This window comes from Cyanistes caeruleus, chromosome 6, assembly GCF_971803275.1.
Source record: "Cyanistes caeruleus chromosome 6, bCyaCae1.hap1.1, whole genome shotgun sequence".
NCBI lineage: Eukaryota > Metazoa > Chordata > Aves > Passeriformes > Paridae > Cyanistes > Cyanistes caeruleus.
This window is the reverse complement of record NC_141706.1, coordinates 31,509,165-31,530,210: the sequence shown is the minus strand read 5'-3', so window position 1 is coordinate 31,530,210 and position 21,046 is coordinate 31,509,165. Positions and strand designations below refer to the sequence as shown.

Genomic DNA, 21,046 nt, shown 5'->3' with positions numbered 1-21,046 from the left:
AAGATTTTTTCTTTCTTTTCCTTTTTTTTTCCACTTACTTGATTTTTTTCTCCAAACTGGAGAAATAAATATGCATTAGTATTTAATAATTGTTTCAATTCTTTCAAATTTCTGTGAGGCAGGCATATATTAATGTAGCAAAACAAAGGCAGGCAGCTTTGTATTGGTTGTTGTCTAATAGTGTGTGGCCTTTGTTTGAATTTGATAGAACAACTTTGCGGTGGGTTTTTTTTCTGAACAGATGCTCTTGAGAAGGATGAACAAATAGACTAATGTGTTAACTCACTACAGTTTATTAAGGTAATCACAAATTAACATTTCAATAATCATATCGCGGGCATATAACAATAAATCAGAAGATTAGTTATGACATTCCCTCCCCATTCAAATCCTCCCCAGGGCCTGAGCCTCACCACACTGCCTCCACCCTAGCTCCCAGCTGCAAGAATCCATTTTCCACCCAGGAGCACCATCAAGGGTTAGCATCCAAAGGAAAGAAGTTCCACTGAGGGTTATTCTCTGTTCAAAAGTCAGGAGGGACCCCAGTTTGCTTAGAGCCTTGTTCTGGACATTGCACTTGTAGGCAAGAGACAGTAAAGGAAGCCTCTCTTCCAGGCCATAAAGAGACATTTGTGTTTTAATTTTCATCATAAAGTTTACAGGTGTCTTGCAGTTCTTGCAGGCTGTTTTAGACAATATCCAGAGCCTTCATTATATTACAACATCAAAAATTATTTTTTTCTGTTTTCCAACAGATTATTCTCTTTTCCAACCCATTATTCTCAATTTATTACTGATGGTAATACAAAATTTATGCCGTTCTTATTTGATGCTGTGTCCTAAACCTGTTGTTACATAGGCAGACACGCCCACACGTCCTCTGCCGCTTTTTTTTTGTTCAGACCCACACCAGACAAACAGCATTACAGCAGCCAGTGATCTGAGGCAACGTGCTACATACAGTTCTCTATAGGCAAATGGCAAAACTCAAAGTCTGCTGTGAATAGTTACAGAGATTTTTCTGCTTTAACAGATACCCTTCTGCTACTGACTAGTGCTTGTGATGAATGAATTAGCCATCAGCTTTCTGCCACCACTGTAGGAACAATATGTGAAACTCTGTGAAAGAGGAAATAAGAATAGAAAGCCACTCACATCTAACAGCAAGAAACTGGAGGGGGGTGTTAACACTGCATGCTGATAGCAAAGACACCTATCAAACTCTGTCAGTATCATTTCTTCAAAGCTTTCCTAGGCTGGATGAGGGTGCCAGAGTACAAAATACAGTACATATTTTTAGATATACTTACAGCTTCAGATACAGCTCTGGAGGGATCTCTCATGAAGAAGAGAGTTATGAAGCAAATATTATTCCCCTCTACCTCTGCATGATCTGTCAAAGAATGTAGGAGAAGCATGTAGCTCTGATTCAGGGAAAAGAGACTGCATCCTTCTGCATAAACTTAACTTAGATGGGAATAATTTCCAGCTTCCTCTGACTAAAGAAAACTAACAAGTAAAGGAAAAGAAAAACCTGCATTAACTACAGAGTTGCCAGGGTGGCATGAACAATCCAGTATTGGGGGCTAGTAGGATTATGGGAATACCAAATACAGTGGTGGTGAGGGTGAGATCCAGAAATATGAATCATTCTGCATAAAATCATAGCCTTTTTTTCTTTATTTCTTTTTTTTATTTCTTTTATTTTTTTTTCCAAATAGTTTTGCTGCTCTTGCTTGGTCTTCTCACTTTGGATCTCTCCTTGTGCTAAAGCTGCCCCATTTATGAAATAGTCAGCCAGCAAGACCTACCAGATGTACTGAATGCTAGTCCTGGCTTGTGTACAATCTGCTGCCAAGGGGGATAGAGAGCACTTCTTTCTGGGCCTTCTCCTGTCACTGTGGCCTGATCACTCTCTCCAGCTGATGTTGTATATCACTGCACCTTCCCACTGGAGCAGATAATTCCTGCAACCCACTTCCTCCACTGGGAGGGCTCCTCCAAACTCTCATAACTTAAACCCCATTGTGTCCATATTTCACAGTCTTCTTTTCCCCCTCCCTTGGTCATGCTGCTGGCAGCAAAGGCTGTACAGATTGGTGTCTACTCTGTGATTAACTTATTTTATCTGTCTTTTTCTGTGTGATGAGAAGCTGAGAGCACACTTTGGGTCCAAAACTAGCCTGCCAGCCTTTCTACATTTGCAGATTTAGCTGAGAGGAACTAAGTGCATTTGAGGGATTTTCAATTTAGCTGCTGAGAGACTGACATCCCCTAGACAGTGCCAATAGTCACAATTAATTGCTAAAACTTGTTACAATTAATGTGGTCACCAATTAATATTTGAATATAACTAGACAAAAAATTTCATTTTAAAGGGGACAAATCTCATGCTTAATATAATAGCAGTTATAGACCCCTCAGTGATCTAAAACCAATAAAGAAGGGGGTAACAGTTTGAGTTGTTTCTCCCATGTTTCACTGTTCCTCTCACCATAACTCCACAATTTATTTGCACTCATTCTCCTATAAGGTGAGAAAGCAACAGGTAGAACAAATGTATTCTCTAAGGTTACCCAGCTCCTCCCAAGTGCCATGCTCAGGTAAATCCAAGGGCTTGTGGATTCCAACAGTACAATTGGGAAAGCCCAAACATTGTCCCCACCATGCTGACTGACCTGCCCATTGACTGCATGTTAAGTGCTTTGGGAGAATAAATAAGAGTCACTTTTCCACAGAGATTTTAGATCATGCACCACCCCAGTTGTACAGTTTAGAAAGTACCTCTAACTACTTCTCTTAAAAAAATCCAATGCATTTTTCAGACCTTCTGCTAAAATCAGACCATAATGCTTACAAAAGTGGTGAGAAGGGTTTGTAAAGTCACCATGAATACCATATCTGCTCATCAGAAGACTTTTAAGAGCTATAATGGAAACTTTGTCTGAATTGCTGACAGCTGTGTTTCTTGAAGGACAAGGCTGATGGGCTGTGATGAGAGCATTGCTAGAGAGGAAGATATTCTGGCATTAGGTTCTGTGTAATGTAGCTTCAAGCATCTGAAGTTACTTGCTCTTTTCCTACAGTATTCATGATCAAGACTCTTTCAGACAGAGTGGTTAACTCTCAAGCAGATTATTTATTATTTCTTATGTCTTTTTCTAATTAAAAAAATGACATAAAAATAATGTCCTGAAATATTCAGTGTGAAAAACAACATTTTTCGTCCTTCCCATGTCTCTCACCAGTAGACCAATATCTGTCACTTATGAACAGTTTTCATGAAACAAATGTAAGCTGTTAAAGATCATCAGGAAGAAAATAATTTTAATAGGTGAAGGTCTGCATGATACAAGAAGTCATGACAGGGACTTTTATAAGAGTGCTTAGGATGATAAACCATATCTACAAACTCCAGGATAATCTCAGCAGCAGTCACCAGCCTGCCTACCAAACACCTGTGAGGACAAGTTCAGCCTGTTTGGTACAAAGGAAACTGTTTTTTGTTTAACCTACATTTAGTTGTTCAGGGAAAAATGATCCTCATATTTCGTAGTATAGTTGAACAAAAGAAAATCCATTTCATACAATTTTTTTATCTTCTCAATTTGTTTTGAGGTCAATTGTCTGAGGTACTCCAAGGTTATATCACCATCAGTTCGTTTCTCTGAGCTATATCTCTTCAAGCTGGGGTATTGCAGGCTCTCTGGTGCATCAATGGCCTTTAGAACATGATCAGAGTCCCATCCAAGAGTTTCATACTTACCCAGAATATCATAGTGAATGTTGCAAGGATCGCAGAGCAGAAACATTGGTTTCCAGTGAATGTCAAGCCTATGTGGTGGTTTTGTTATAATGAAGTTGACAAACTCCTGGAAACTCACTTTTTCAGAAGAATTTGTATCTTTCCTGAACATTGCCCTAATCTCATTAGCAACAGTGGTACTGTAGAATGGTTCAGAGTGCAGAAGTTTGTCTCTGTAAGCTGAAACCAGCCTTTCCAAGGGATGTCTGGTGAACATCACTTTGGTGTAATTGCTTAGAAATTCCTTTTGTAAGGCAGGAGGGTAAGACAAGAGCCTTTTGATCAGTGTGGTATGGTGGATGTTGACATGCTCAATTTCAGAAGCTTCTGTATTCAAGTCTGATTGAAGAAGAAAAATAGTTCTCTTCCAGTTGGAGCAGCCTACCTTGGGCACCTCACAGTAGATGAATTTATGCTTGTGCTCCACAAAGAGCTGGTATGCAACATGAGAATCCAATTTTCTTCCTGGTTTATTAAGGTTATTCTTCAGGCAGAAAGAAGCCAGTGTGGTTTTCCGACTGTTTTGAATTGCCAGCCAATTTTTGGGAAAAGTATCTGCAACCAAGGAAGAAATTTAAACCATTTCAGTGAAATAGGCTTGTATAAATCTCTTTATCTGTGGCAATCATAGCACTCAATCTATCACCCTGCATACAAAATCTAGATGCTAAAATCAATTTTTTTTACTGTAACCAGACTATGGCAAACATACAATAAACTACCCTCCCTAGTGAAACATTTATTAAAATGAAAATTTTCAATATATTAGCAGTATTAGTCTAAGCAAGTTTGATGTTCCAACATCATGTTTTTATAGTGCCCTCTTCTCGTATATTGCTGAGATAACTACCACAGTGACAAGGCCTTGGATATTTTCACAGTATTGTTTATATCTTGGGCTCCATAGTTACTTTCTAACACATTTGGAGAAGGGGTCTCTCTTTCTATAAAACATTAAATCTTGTTGGTAATTTCTTTACTCACCTGTTAGGTTCTTTTGTCTCTTACTGAAAAACCCAAGAAGAAATAGCCCAAATAAAAAGTTTGGGAGAAGGAAAGCTAACACCCTCTGGTTCATGTTATTCTCACAGGAAGGAAAATTACGTCGTCTCTAAAGTGGAAATCTGTCTCTCTGTCAACAAGGAAAGATAATTCAGGTTAGATTTTGTATCACTGATATAACAAAGATAACATGTAAATCTCCTACAGAATTTAGGACAGCAGAAAGATATTTCAAGCCCTATAAAAATAGGGTTTGCTAATAAGTAAAAATTATCTTATGGAAAAGACTCAACATAATTATATTGTTAAACCAAATAGATAAATATGTCCACTTAGAAGTAGTCAAAAATTCCTCTTTTTCTCAGAACAGTGAACTGCTTATGAGCAAATACTGCTTCCTTGTCTTTTAAAGCTTCTGGGGAACAACAACTTCATTTAGGGTTACAAAGTTGTATTTTTTTTATAACCATTAGAATCTCAGAACACAAAGATCTCTATAACTTGTAACAGGTGTATCCACAAAGACCATGACATATTCAGGATTAATTTCTTTCCATTTATTACCCTGAAGCTTTCTACTTTGGACAAATGAACCCCTGCAGGAGAAACTCTTCCCTATTTCTGCAGAGAATCCACACCACTAACTTGAATTCTCCTATTCTCCCTCTCCAAAGACACTGCAGGGTATATATGTTTGCTGCCATTGCTGCTGCACCAGAAGAGCCCCCAAATGGTTCAGAAAGACAGGAAACATATAGAAGCAGTAGAGGAAACAAGAGAAAAGGAGCTGTTCTCTGTTCCCAAAGAAAAGGAAAGAAGGCAGTCCAACACAACATATTTTCTCTCTTGTGCTCACTCATTGTCTCCTTGCACCTCATGGAGAGAGGCCAATCTAAATCTTCTGTGCAATCTTACTCTGTTTCTCCCAGGAGAGAGCTCTTCATCAGCATACTTTTATTGGAAGTTGCAAAACAATAACTACTGGCAAACAGGACATTCTCTTTCTGTTCCATTAAGTCTGTACAATCAAAAGAGTCAAACAGCACTGTTTTCATTTCCCACTTCTCAAATTTTCACCCTGAACCTGTTGGCAATAAACATATCATTGCCTGGATTCCTTGAGGCTGTAATTTATTTTTTTTTTTCAATTTTCTTCTTTTTTTTCTGTTTTTATAAGATACAATAGGACTACTTCGGGCATTGTCTGTGTGCCACCTATTGTGTGGATATACATAAACCCCAACTGCCATAACAGAAACTGGTTTCTGGTATGTTCTGAGACAGCAGTAGATGCAGCATCAGTTACATTGCTGAAACTGTACTTGTACACAGGTTTTCTCATTTCCTCTTTTCAGGCTGATATGTGATTTTGATATCACATACTTTTACCAGAATATCTGCAGACTCATAGAATTAACAGCATTACTGACAGTTAAATCTCTCTTAGTGTAGGTAAGACCTGGGGAATAGAGAGGGACACTGTTCACTATGTCTGTGTTAAAAATTTACTTGTATTTACAATAAAATGTTACAATACTTATTCAAATTAATGCAGTATTCTTAGACACAATGGCATTTAGCCTACACTTCTTCATTTTCTTGGTTGTATAAGATCATTGTAAAGGCTACAAGAAAGGTTATGGGAAGGTCTGCCTTTTCTTCACTGTACATCAATTCTCATTTCATGATGTGATTCTTGAGTCCTAATGCATCCGACGCTGTTTTCAAGGCCATCTAAAGTCAGTCAGGCTGTTCATTGATCTCATGAGGGCCAAAATTGAGTGTTCCCTTTTTATTCTTTTTCAGAAGTTTGAAAACACAACTTCACACTATGTAGCAATTAAAATCAATATAACATTAATAATTCTGTACAAGGACTCCTTGTTAGAGTATGCTTAGGAGAAAGGTATTGGGCTTCATTCACTTTGAATGCTGTCACTTCAGAGAAGTAATGTTATCATACCTGTCTCAGGAATCAGAAAATTAACTAGATGAGTTTTACCCTATTTAGATACTTGTATCATGCATATTTACCTCTACACTACCACTAGAGAATACAAGGTTTGCTATAAAACATATTACATGTGGAAACATGTCAATGAATCACAGGGAAATAGAAGGCCTTGCTTCCTTGGGGGAAAGAAGCTCTTTAGGAGCTAGTTAAACACAAGAGAGACCTCCTCTTCTAAGACTTATGCATATTTGTGGAAGAAAAAGAATCTTTAATTAAATTCAGGAGAACAGTCAGACCATAAGAAAGGATAGAACAAGCTCCAAGATGACAGGGGAAATACTTCTGGACTCCTTAGAAAACTTCATGGAGCAGACTAGCTCTAGTAAGAGTCAATACTGCCCTCAACAAGTGAGGTCAACATGACAGGAAGCTACCTTAGGGTGAAGTCCAAAGCCTTCTTTGGAAGACGTTCTCAGATGTGAGACCCCAGTACAGAGTTCTGTGTAATGCAAAGTTTCCAGTGATGTAAATCACCTAAGGGAAACCTGAGGAAAAGGAAGAGAGAAAATTCTGAGAGCCATTTTGTTAAAGAGGGACAAGTTACCAGGAAATTAAAAAGGAGGGAAAAAATCCAAAATGAAAAGCACCTTTGTAAGTAGTGTCCATGTCAGTAATTCAGATGAACTTTTCCTTATATTTATTATGGCTTTTCCATATACTTGTAATTGTGTTTACTATTTAAGATGTAATGAGTTAATACTTGCTTTTTTTTGGAGCCTGACAAGTTAATTAGTGTTTAATATCTTCAGTGTGTGTCCAGCTGATTTGATGTCTTTCTAGCTTCTTAGCCAAAACATGCTAACATGTCATGTCAAGTCAAATTCTTTATACAATTCCAAATCCACTATATCAGTGCTATTACCTTAATCAACCAAAGCTAAGCAAAAAAAATTAATCAGTCTGGTGACATCTGTTTCCTATAACATAATCCAAAGTTTCTTCATGAAAACAACCAGAACAATTGCTCAAGCCAAGAGTGGTAACAAATGGGGAATAGATTACAGGAGAAAGCAATGCCAATCATCTCATGTGCATGCAAAATGGCTGAAAGACCTGAAGCCCTCATAAAATTAAAAATATTTACTGAATTCAAGCCTTCTTTGCACTACTGACAATTCTACCATGGTCTTCTACAATTCCATTTTAAAGATTCTTTTCTTCCTGATAAACACACTGAAAGTAAAAAACACAAAAAAATTTTATCATATTGTTCATATCTTTGTTGTCAAGTTTACTGACCATAAAATGTTCTTCCCATCCTTCTGTTTACTTCAAGGAATTTCTGACAATTTTCTGCTTTTAATTACTTTCAACATCTCCCTTTTCTACATGGTACACTGGTTATGGAGGTTGCTGGCAACCTACTTGCACATCCCCCACATGGCAAGCAGGACTATCTGACCCAGAAAGGCTCTCTATCTCTGTACTGTACTTTTCCAGGAGTGACACAAAACTGTCATATGCTGGACTTACTGGATATTTTTTCAGTTAAGTTGTGTTTTCTTGATTAATTTGTCTCATGCTTGCTTTACATTTTGTGATATTAGACCTTCTGCAACCTTCCTGTATGTCTGATAGCTGTCCATACTCTACCTGAGCACGTGTAGCTACACCACAACCACTCACACTTATCCAACCACCAGCTTTGGGTTTATGAATTCCTTTCCCCCAACCAAAACAAGGTTTGACAGAAAATGTTTAGTACTCATTCAATTAGGAAATACCCAGTCAAAGATGTTTTAATGATAGTCACACAAATACATGACCTAACACATCACACTCAGACTGGAGTTCTTCCTCTTGCCATGCAGATTTATTTCTACAACAGGCACCAAAGGAATAGGTTGCATTGCCTTGCATTGGTATCACTTGTACACTGTTGGATACTTGAACTGCTGAAACAATGATTCATAATATAGTATTCCCTAATCCTTCTCCTGGAACTTGTGAGCCATTGCAATTGAAAAATCTTCAGTATTTAAAGAAATAGAACAAAAAAAAAAAACCCTCAAAAATGTTTTTATACTTCCATAAACAATAAGAAGTACTACAGCTGGAAATACTGAATACTGTTAAGTCTTTTAATAGGTGTGGCGCCTATTAACCCAAGTACAGAAACACATGTACACACACATGTACATATATATATATACACACACACACAAATAGTTCCAAAACCCATTAATATCAGTTACACTGGCATATTATTTGCTCCAAGTAAACTAACAAAGTAGACCGATAATGATTTAAAGTCTTTTGATAATAAGCTTACAAAGGTATGTCTCGAGATAGTTTTTCACAGACAGACCTTGGTCAGAGCTGAACATGTGGGGTGATCCTCTGCACCCACTTGATAAGTGGAACTTTTCAGACTAAAAGAATGAAATTACAACAATACTTATTTGTGTTCCTGATACATTTGAAGCCAGAAGTAAAAGGAAGTACCAGTACAGCAGCAGTGGAAGGTAAGGAATAATCTCTGAAAACAGATAACATTCTCAGTTGCTGAACCCCATTCTGTACTTAAGCCCTGTTAATCCCTTCAAAAAGACAACTGAAAATACATACATACTGATATGTGTATGGGTACATAGAAGGTGATGAGGAGATGATGGATAGAAAGTCCCCAAGAACAGCCTGGACAGAAAAAACAAGCTTTGGATGCAGTTCTGCATGTGCTGTTCTATCAGAATGAATTGCAAGAGCAAGACCCTTGTTCAACCAAATCTGCAGCACCCTTGCTTCTGTATAGGTTGTTATAGGTGGACAGGAGGGAGAAAGACCCCAGAAAGTGGAGCCTTAGCAGCCAGGCTGGCCTGTCCATTAAGTGGAAAATCAGTAATGGGTTAGGAAACCCATGCAAGTTACAGACAGCCATGGGCTAGAAAAAGTGTCTGATCAGGTCATGTTGGCAACAAGAGACAGTATTTGACATCATCTCATTTGCCATAAGGCTTCAATGGTGTTAGGTGAGAATGGCTAGGAGCTCAGTGGGGTGACAACATACGGGCTAGGCTGGGAGCTATTGAGGAACAGGCTGACAAGGGTGTCTGTCTTGGTTTGAAACACAGGTGTCTTCTAGGGAAGGCAGGGCCCTCCCTTGGAATGGAAAATGTAAATCCCCTCTCTCTGAATTACTATAATTTTGTAATTAAGAGGCTCTCAGGCAAAGATATGGGAATAGGAGTAACAGTTCTTTACTAGTATGTACAATAAAGCAAACAAACAACAGCTCTGGCGGCACTACCACCAAGCAGAAGACGGGACCCCGTGAGGGCTCTTGGCCACAGGCGCTCTCCCCTCACTGCTGTTCCGGGCACGGCCGGCAGGGGGCGCTGCTGCTCCCGCCGGGCCGGGCGGGGATTCCCCCGCTCCGGCAGGGGGCGCTCTGGCGTGGGCCGGGGCCACACGCGGTGATGGCGGCTCGGCCCAGACCGGAAGGGTTGGGAGAGAGGCTTTGCTTCACAAACTGCCCTGGGATAGCCGGTCCTCGTGGCTCAGCAGGACTTAAGGAAACAGCAAGCTCAGCTAGCAAGAATGAGCAAAAATCCCGGGGTGGTAGCAAGGTGTATCAGAAGCTCCAGAGGTGTGGCTGGAACCGTGGGATGTCTGGGCGGGCAGGGGGTGCAGGGCTACAGTGCAGAGAGAGCCCGGAGCAGTGCCGAAGGAACAACAGGGACGGGACAGCAGCGGCCCGGCTCCCAGCAGGGCAGAGAGGTGTGAGCCCAAGATCCCAGGCACCCGAGCAGACGGGGATAGGTTCCTTGTTTAGTGAGGTAGGTGTGAATAAGGTCCCAGTTCAGTGGCTGCTCTTACAAGCAAAAGGCTCACCCACAGAAAGGATGAGGCAGTACAGCACTGGACTCCATCGGTGACAGTGAATCCTCCTCACAGTAAGCAACAGCCTGCCTGTCCTCACTTCCAAACCCAGAGTGTGAGGCCTAGTAGTTTCCCAGCCCCGTCTTTTGCCTGCCAAATCTCCAGGTATCCCCTCCCCTTTCCCCTGAGTTTGGCCACTTTTGTTTTTCTTAAGTAGCCATAAGAATCCAGTAGTTAGTTTCCTAGCAACTTATGGGAAAAAATTCTATAAGTGAAAAAGTAAGAAAGCCAGTCCCCAATGGTGTCCTACAGAACAACACACTTCACAGCACTGATGTGAAACAGAGAAATTAATAATTAGGAATCAAGCATAAAGAAATGCTTTGACTAAAAGGAGAGGGCTGCCAAAACCATATGAAATACTTACTGGTCCCACAAAAGCAGAAAGAGAGCAAGACTACAAGATCTAGATCTAGATTCTAGATAAGATGTGGAATCGAAAACAAGATGCAAACACAAAGGCACCACAAGATAAGGGGATTTTTTGGACCCCTAAGCTGGGAGAAATGGTATCAAAGTCCAAAAGATGGTCAAAGGACTAAAAGGAGAATGCACAAGGAGACAAGGTGGAAAGTTCAACTGAGAAGAAAATCGCTGATTTCATCCCAAAGACCCCGAGACGACCATCAGAGTGACCAACAAGGAGCAGTGTGCAGTCGCAAGGATGCATGGAGCTAATTTTAATATGAAACAGGGACAGGTGGGGTTAGGGAAATGAATATGTATTAGGCATATTGTGTAACCCTAGTTTATAGAGAATAAAAAGAGAGGAGGAAGTCTCCAGGGTGTGCATGCCTTTGGAGGAGCTATCTCCCATGCACCTCAGCGCTGAATAAATACATACCTACTCTTATAACTTACCCTGTGAGTTACAGTTTTCTTTCCTCATATCAGACCTGGGTACAAAGCAACAATTTCCATTACAGGCACAATCTAAAATTCTTGTTCTGTGGTCACCTCAGCCCTCCATTACTGCATCAGACTTCTTTCTGGTCTCAGCAACTGTAGTAGCTTCCTTGTAGCAAGTGTGTAGCAAGTGATACCTTCCTTGCTACCATCATTAATCTGCTTATTATTACATCACTTCTTACGCCTGCCTTTTAGCTTTCCCTTCTCTACTTAATTCTATGTCCTTTCCTTGTCTTGCCTTCCAAAGCTTTTTGTTATCTATCATTTCACATGCAGTATTAAAAGCTCAGCTTTACTTTCTGATCCATCAGCCCCTGTTACCATTAGCCCTTGATAACAAAGAAGCAATTCTTGCTTTCTCCTCTGCTGCCCCTGCTTTTGGATGAAGTTTATGAAGCACCTACAGAGCCATTACATTTTTCATCTAAAATCACTCTTAAAGGTCTTCCCTTTCAGGGATGCCAACACCAGTTATGATGCCAGTGTGCTAAAACTGTTTCCAACCAGTCCACAAAAGAGCAAGCAAAAGGAAGAGCCAGTTTGGGGATGAAAAGGACCAAAGTGAAGAGACAAAAAAGAGTACATGGGGAAAGGCTGCAGCAGGTCTGAAAGAAAAGCTGCCAGAGAGAGGCAGGAAGCAGAAACCCAAGGAAAAGTGGCAGAGCTGGGGCCAAGGGAAATAGAAAGGTTCTGTAGCCTGTTCTAACAATGTTGTGGAAAAGGAAAGTGTTGAAAAAGACACTTTTTCATGATTCAGTATGATTCAGTGAAGATGAAGAAGAATTCAAAGAAATTAGTACAGAAAGCAGTATGCTAATTATCCAATAAACTATCACAGGCGTTCAAAAAGGAATGAGACTATATGCACTGCAGTCATTCTTGCACGGGAACCCGGCCCTTAGATGTGATCAAACCTGTATCTCTTTTCCTTCCTGGAACCACAGCCAGAAAGGCTGCAAACTTCTGATTTTCTGAGAAGAGATAGGTTCAGTGAGGAGACCGAGCTGGTGGGTGGGCCCAGCTGGGCTGGAACCTGGGAAGCTGGAGACCGGCTCTGCAGGAACATCACTGGGACAGGGACTGGTGGCCTCAGGAGGCTGTCATGGAGTCCTGGGCTGTGGGCAGTAGGGGACAGCCGCAGGGGACTGGACAGTGCCCTGTTACTGCTTCTGGTGCCTGGCATCTGGTAATGGGCTGTGGGGCCTTTTTATCTAAACACTTAATTCAAAATTCCATGCACTTGTCAGCTGCCATTTAAATCACTGCAAAACCAATCACAGGAGAACAAACTTCACCGCTTTCTTTTAAGGAATCTAGATAAGACTAAAGAACCTGGAAAGAAGGAAAAAGGAGAAAAGAGAAAGTATGGAAGAAAGTTTAAAACAATGCACCCTGCCAGGGTGGCAATGAATGATCTCCTCCCAAGCTTGTTTGTGAGACATGTGCCTCACAAAATCCCTCTGCTTTGTCATGTGTATAACTAACTCTCTGCCTTTGGATATGTCTTACTGTCCCCTCCCATGTTTCTCTTCTCAGACAATGTCAGTAATAGCAATGTTTTCCTTGCCATTCAGGTCTACCCACCTTGCCACAGATCTAGATCCTCTTTTGTCCCCTCCTGCTTTTCAAATCCCTGTGCAAGCTTGGTTCATTTTTTCCTGCCATTGCACACCAAATAGCACAGTCAAAACTGTTTGTAAAAGTCCCAGTTACTCAGCACACTGCCCCCAGGCAAACTCCTGTTTGCTGTTCACTTTGTTATACCCTTGTGTCCCCACCCGTAATATCCCTTAACCGTAATTGATGACAGCTATGACCTCTCTTTCCCTCATTACACTCCAGTGAATACAAAGCGTTTCTGCTTAAATGCTTTTCCTTTTTGCTCCTATCTCCTCCAGCCTCTCCTGTCATTCTAGTCTAGATTTTGAACCTTATTTTTAGAATCCAAAACTAATTTTGTCTGAAACTATACCTCTACTCTAATTTGCCCCCACTCATTTTATTTTTTATACTCCTTTGAAGACTCCTTTACAGGAATCATGTACAAGTCCTAACACCAGTGATTTGGCTTCTGCTCTTTGACAGAAATAACCTCTTTGCCTGAAACACCCTGACAGTTACTGACAAACTGTGTGTATACCTTTTTCTTTCTTCCTACATGAATCTAGGCCTATTCTTTCTTTCCCTTCTGCTCTCATCTGTGTTGCAGAGCAAGCTGTTCAGCAGAAATGTTATGTTAAAAATCTGTTTCTATGAAACATGTTTTTATAGCATACTATGACACATGCAGTATCAAAAATTAAGAAGTTTGGAGACAGTAGGATTAAAGTGATAAGTTAAATCATAGCATAAAATGGAGTGTCTGCTGGCTTTTGGCAGAACAGTCTTGAAACTAAAGACTTGACATTTCAGACCATATGACGTTACAGTACACTCTAAGTTCAAAATATTCTTGTAGATTCAGTTGCAGATACAAATGCTTGAAAAGTCTGCAAATATGATTTCCAGAGTCTGCTCAAGTATCCAGAAAATAGAGAATGGACAGTCAATGAGTCTCTGAAAAGGTGGGTGCTCCACACCACATGGGATTATCATAGCAGACAAAGAACACAAACTCTCCTCCTAAAAAGTCTTGCCTGGTTCACTGTACACCTTCCTTTGTCTGCCACAGATAGTGGGGATCCTACTAGGCAGCCCTTAAGTGCCTCAAAAACATGTTCACTCTGTGAACAACATATCAAATTGTGTGGAGTATTCTGTTTCTTTAAATCCCAGGTGTTGAAAAGCTACTTTAAAAATGTATTCATGAAGTATCATAACAACATGCACAAAAATCATTGTTAGTGGTGAATCAGCTCCCTCAGCCAGTCTTATGATATTCACTCTAATGGAGTAATCAACAGTGGCAGCAGATTGCTATCTTCTGAACAAACCCATCAGCAACAGTGACAAGTCCCAAACTCATCAGTCCTACCTGCTGGCAGCAACAAAACTGTGAGACTTGGCCATGTGGGATGTCATTCCTGGCACTGAAGCAAAATGGTCCATAGCATCATAGCTTGTCCCTGCATCCCCTGCTCCCACCATTAGCATGGCCTGCCCAGAGTCTTCCTTCCTGTCCTGGTATCCTCACTTCTTTCCACTCCACTTTGCAGCAGCACTCCAACACTCCTGCTCAACACATATTTGCATGGGCACCAGAGCTTTTCCCTTAGCCCCCATCCCAGGTGTGACCCCTGTCTTTCCCAGTCCCTGCTCCTACTCCTCAGGCAAAATTTTAACCCAATGTCCAGAAAATTCTCACCTCCAAAAGCCTTCCTCATATCGTCCCCAGGCAGCTTACCCAGCAAATCCTGTTTTCCGGCTTCCCAAACACTCATCAGATCTCACCCTGATTCTGCTGTTCAGCCTTCCTCATGCACAAGCTAGCTCTTCACTGGCTTCCCCTGCCAGACTCCTCCCTTTCTCTCTCAGTCAGCCTCACAGCCCCCCCTCCAGTAATCACATTTCCGAGCCCATCTCTTCAGAAATGTCTCTCCTTCTACTTCCAAGATTCCCACACAGCCCTACTGCTTCTCACTCTCAGTTCTGCACTCAGCTAGTTCCAGGCTCTACACTTCAGCTTCTATGGTTATTTTAGTATCTCCCAAACTAAACTGACACATTTTCCTTTTCTTTCCCTCACACATCAATTTTCACACTAGTCATCAAAGCACATTTTCCTGCTGATTTTGTTCCTTGAATCTATTTTACAAGCAATCCACAACAATTTCTCCCTAGAAGTCTTGCTCATGCTCTCCTTGTTCTTTAAAATGGATGGTTTACTCTCCTGTGCAGAAGAGGTTCCACTGAGAGTGTACAAAACGGACCTCTTAACTTCATTTTTCAACTGCTTATTTCAAAATCTGCAGTGTACCTGAACTTCTTAGAGGAAAGGTCACTGGAATAATTTAAGAGAAGAAAAAAGAGCACAGATTCCCTATATAAAAGTCAATAAACTATTTTTGCTCAAAGGGTTTAAAAACATACCCTGAGATAGATATCTAGCCTGAAAAACTTCTGCTGAAATGCTTGAAATTTGACAAAATCCTGTGTAGAAGCAAACTGTTTTGAAATTAGAAGAGTCAAGAAGCACACCACCCTTAATAAAGTCAGAAAGTGAATGAATGCCACTTAATTATGTCATTTAATTTCAGGCACCAGAATTCCTGTAACATCAACTTCTTAACTGAGGAAAGCCATAGCAATGAATAATAAGCTGCCAAAAAAATCCTCTGTAGATTCATTTCATCACAGTGTGATTTCAAAAGCTAAACAATGTCTCAGTTTATGACTTAAAATATTTTATGTAAATTTCTAAGTATATATGATCAATAAAAAATATATTTTATATAGTATAAATACCAAATATAAAATATAATATATATTAATATATATATAAATATATAAACAAATAAAAAACTCAACTCTGAAAAAGAAATATCTCTTTGCAGAGATTTGCCTACACTTACAAAATCATTGTGACATGAAAAGCCACTAACAATCCAATTTTACTCACCGATCAGACAGCCTCAGTGGAGATTTCCCATGTCTCTGAGTGATGCTAAACAAACAAAAAAGATTTGGACAAAGAAAGGTCAGTCCAGAGAGACATGTAGTTTTAATTTTATGCCTAGGGATGGAAAGGAATTAGGGGAAAGGTTTTGTGTTCTCCTTACCTGATCTTTAAGGCTGGGCAAAGTGCTTCTGTATCCACACAGGAGAGCATCTGAAACACTCTGTACACATAGTATTTGTCTCTGTTAGAAGTAGACAGTGTTTCCCTGAGGATGTTTAGGTGAGCATCTCCAGTTGCACATTACAAAGCACGGTGTCTGTCTCTAGGTATAAGGAGTAGCGTTTAACCACTCTCCATGCAGGGTCTACAGCAGCTGTTAGAGCCTGCCAAGTGCTCCGAGAGCAGCCTGCCAAGAGGCTGCCTGCTAAGCAACCAAGAAAGGGGATGGTCAGAAATATGAGGGCAGAGGTAATTTGGTTGGGAGTAATTGTGTTGTGATAATATGCATTATTTTTAGATGGAGAACAAGAGGCAAGATCAATTCAAACTAAATGAACCCTATACAAGAAGACTCCAATAAACTCTGGGAACTGGAAGGTAAGTTCTCATGGGAAACATGACTAAAGCAGAAGGAATTCAGTAGAGTTGGCACCTCCTTAAAGAAATTACATTTAGGGTACAAACACAAACAATCCTACACAGTAGGAGGATAGGAAGTATAGTCAGAGATCAGCTTGGCTACTTGGCTAAGCAGCACGGTCTTCAATGACCTGAAACACAAGAAGGAAATGTACAGAAAGTGGAAACCAGGTCAAACTCCTAAGGACAAGCATGAAAAAATAGCACTAGATGCTGAAACAAAGTCATAAAGGATAAAGCACAAATTTAAGTGCAAAGAGCAATGGACGTAAGAGAAAGCAAGAAAACAAATCTGGAAGGGAAAGAAAAACTTAGTGACAGTTCACTTGCAGAAGGCTGATGTACATTTTCCATCATTCTTCATAAAAGGGTGAACTGTAATTACATGACTAATAACTAAACTCAGTAAGAGAGAATCTATCTAAAATAGGAAAAAGAACAGGACCAAAAAATAATTCCAGTGTACTGCAGTTCATATCATCCTCAAGTATACAACTACAGGATGTCCCCAGGAGAGCTCTCTAGTTGTTGTTGATGCAAGAAGTGTCCCTGCACTGATATAGGAACCTACGCCCCTGCAGAGATACGGATGTTCCTTCATAGGCTGCCAGAGGTGAAATAAGTGCTACACACACTGGCACCTGAGCCCAAGGATGTGCATGTTAAGATACCTCAGCAACAGAGAGAAGCAAAGTCAGATCTGTTAGCTTTTTCTGAAAACTCTCAGAAGTTGTGTGAGAAATGTGTGAGGTGCTGAACACAATGCTTATCTTTATAAAGTCAAGAAATGAAGAAGAGATCATTTCTGAAAAAATACTAGAAAAAATGAAAATATAGATTATTCATAAAAGATTGGAGATAGTTGAGGTACATTGCTTTGTACTTTTTGTCATGTTGGCTATTAATTTCTGTAAGATGGCAAGATGTCTTAAAAATAGAGAAGGAGTAGGTCATATAATATGTTTTAATTTTAATAATGTTACTGACTTTATAGCATTGACTCATAACATTTTCAAAAGTATACTAAAGTGAAACTATTTCTGGAAGAGTGAAAAACTACCTGAGCATAGGGAACAAATGAGGAAAACAAAACCAACCAAAAAAAAAAACAACCCAGCACTAAAACCACAGACTAAGATTAATTTTTAATCATTCACTATCAAATTCAAAAAACATATTCAGTAAGATCCCATCTGGGTCCATTCTGGACTGAGTAATGGTGCAGGTAATTAATGATTTGGATAAAGGAACAATCTTTCCAACTCACTGATAACAATAACCCATGTGAACAGCAAACTCATGGCATGATACATTAAACTCAGGATGCTTTTGACAAATAAATTATTTGTAGGAGAAAACATACTGCAATGCACTTGTGTTTACAAGTGTCAGGTTCTAAGGGGGAATAACAGCTCATAAAAATGTGGCAGCTATTCTGCCAAAAAAAGGGATTAGAGGGGTACTGGTCAGTCACAAGTTATTCACTTTACTAAATAAGTAAATAAGTAGTGTTTCATAATATCAAGAATGCAAACTGCATGTTAGGAAGAGAAACTGCTTTGATTGTATATTTGGTTGATATATTAAGGAATACTTCCTATTATATTTCTGTCTACCACAGCAACCAGTAGCACTGTGTCCTGTTCAAGCAAAACTATTGCAATAGAAGGCAGACCAACTGGAAAAAGTCCAGGGAAAAGCAAGAAAATGGTCAGTTGTCTTAGGAAAAAAGAAAAGCCACAAGAAGGAGGGATTGAAAGAATTTGGGTTACTCAGTTTAAAGAACAGAAGGACAACTAAATGCATGAAAACTGTCATCTACATAAGTTACATCTAGGGAAGTAACTAATCCCCTCTAAAGAGGGATTATATATTTTTTTATCTGTAGCGGCTAAAGTGATGGGTTCAAACTATAACACTGAAGGTTATGCTAAATATTAAGAAAATCTTATTAACAATAAAGACAGTTAGATCCTTCTTCATTTTCATTCCTATTGGTTCTGTTTTGGACCTCCAGAATTCACAAGATGAAGTCTTGAGGTCTTTTCCAGTCTCCTGTTCTTTAAGTCTGTGGTTCATCCTGTTGCATAATTTTGACACCCTATCTTACCTCTCTACAAAAACTACATTTATCAAAGTTTTCATACTAAATTACAAAAACCCAGACTGATTTCAGATAACTAATCTGGATTTTGGATAACTAAAGCAGCCTTGGAAAAGAAGTTCTGCATGAAGCCTTACAATGAAACTGTCTGGAAAGATAATAGCTTTTTTAATTATTGACTCTTCTCTGCCTCTTCCCCCTTAGATCCTACTTCAGCCTGAATATAGTAATAAAAATAAAACATGGGTTTTAATGACCCCTTTAATCGTTATTTAAGAAACAGGACCTGGTATCATGTTGTGTAACCATAGTATGGGTAGTAAATATGTGGCTGACCCTGCCTGTGCCCAGCTGTGAGCCAGGGCTCACTCACCATGGGAGGGCAGAATGAGGAATGTCTACAGGGAAGAAGGAGGAAGATGGTGGGAGCACTTTGTACAGTCACAATTCAGTAGCACTGTTAGAGCTATCTCTTGCTTTGTCCACACAAGAATAACTAAATGTATAAAGCATGTCTCTGTTACACATTTATATTCTGAGATTTTTTTCTCAGAAAATCTGCTAATACTATTCACAAGAATTTCTAACTAGTGAAGCACTCTTCATATAGGTGAAGCCCAAAGTGGAAAAAACCCACAAGGTGATCCTTCATTTCAGTTTTCCTTGCTTCAAATTTAGAACTATTTGTATCTTTCAAAAGGCAAAAATTAAAAAAAATATTTAAGCAGAGTATGGAATACAAGAAATAGAGGAAGCTGTTAATGATTGTAATAACAATAATTTGTATTTGTAATAATTTGTATTGTCAATTTTCAACCCCCATTCAAATGCTACAGGAGCTAAAAAAAGCAATTTACTGCTTCCAAAATAATGTAGTAGAACTCATCCTACAGGTAAAAGTGCTTAGAAGTTTAGGATTTTTATTGTGGAAAGGTTTACCAAGCAGCTTCAGGTTTTGGCATGAAAGAACCCAAAAACAAAGAGTATTCTGAAAATAATCTCAAAAATAAAATTTCAGTAAAAAAGCTCATGAGCACTTTTGTATATTCTATATGTTTTCATAAATAAGAGTCCTTGCACTAGTAAAAAAAATAGGTTCATACATCACATTGATAGATAAAAATTCAGAAATTTGAAAGGGCAAAAATTTCTTGCATTAAGATGCTTTTTTGGGTTTTGAGGTCAAGAGTTTCAGATATCAATAAAGAAACTGAAGAAATTAGATAAGATTGTATTCTGGTTTCCGATCAAAGTGGACAGAACAAAAATACAGAAAATGCAGAATGTAATAATCTGTGATGTTCAAATCAGTTTATAAACAATATCAACATTTCTTCTTTAAACTACTACATTAAATCTATTATCTAAAGTACATTTAGTTTTTTATGTGATTTGTGTATCTCCTTTACATGGATAGTTATACATAATATTTCCCAGATAATAGGAATTAATCCTGGATATCTGGCTTAAATTTTGTACTCTTCTTTTCCCCCTGCAATTAAGGCAACATAACAAAAAAACTAACAAACCAGATGAAAGTGTTAACAACTGCAAAATTATTTCTGCATCTGAAGAGATCAGTTGAAAAGCCAATTGCCCTTGACATCACTAAACCAAAAACCAGAATTCAGTGTCTTTTAAAACACAAACAGGAAACACAAAAGTTTTAATTTACTAACAAAACACCTAGAATATGGGAAAAAAAGGAATCCTACTACTCTTCTAAAAGAAATAGATAAAAAAAAATAAGTACCTTTACAAAATTTTCTGCCTCTGGAGCTTCCTGCTGGATACAGCTTTGTGTAACTCTGGCTGAGTTTACTGCTTTCTGTTTACTTAATGCCTTAGCTCAGATAAAAAGAAGGTGTATCCTTGAATATTGTATGTACAGCACAGCACATTGTGGTCTTTCTTCAGCAAGCAAGTTTGAATTTTTTCTTAGCAATATTTGACTTCTGATAAAAGGGAAGAAAATATTTAGTCTGAGTGACCTTTACCTTTATTTTTAAAACTTCATTGATTTTAAACAATTTCCTTCATCTATGCACTATGCAGTCTTTTAATTTCTACTTCAAAAAATGTCTGACTCAAAGCTCACAGAAGTCTGCCTGAGACATTTCAGTCACTGATGTCAAA

General features: G+C 39.1%; 1 protein-coding gene across 8 annotated transcripts; it reads right to left on the bottom strand.

The window, feature by feature from the left end:
* Positions 1-275: 275 nt before the first annotated feature.
* Positions 276-20,726, bottom strand: LOC111930213 (carbohydrate sulfotransferase 9-like). Of its 8 annotated transcripts, none has more exons than XM_023928160.2 (6): positions 20,664-20,726; positions 16,328-16,591; positions 16,168-16,212; positions 7,196-7,306; positions 4,790-4,937; positions 276-4,360 (listed from the first exon to the last, which is right to left on the bottom strand). In XM_023928160.2, exons 5-6 carry the CDS (start codon positions 4,881-4,883, stop codon positions 3,519-3,521), a joined length of 936 nt encoding a protein of 311 aa, XP_023783928.2. In that variant the 5' UTR covers positions 4,884-4,937; positions 7,196-7,306; positions 16,168-16,212; positions 16,328-16,591; positions 20,664-20,726; the 3' UTR covers positions 276-3,518. The 8 variants fall into 8 exon arrangements, with proteins under 8 accessions (XP_023783928.2, XP_023783929.2, XP_023783930.2 ...); XM_023928161.2 differs by having other exon boundaries at positions 16,328-16,489; XM_023928162.2 differs by having other exon boundaries at positions 16,328-16,408.
* Between the last annotated feature and the right edge of the window lie 320 nt (positions 20,727-21,046).

Bases quoted from the DNA above. Each gene is read 5' to 3' on its own strand.
- LOC111930213 (XM_023928160.2), bottom strand. From the start codon at position 4,883: ATGAACCAGAGGGTGTTAGCTTTCCTTCTCCCAAACTTTTTATTTGGG. The intron at 4,361-4,789 runs GTGAGTAAAGAA...CCTTGGTTGCAG, and splicing joins GAGACAAAAGAACCTAACAG to ATACTTTTCCCAAAAATTGG.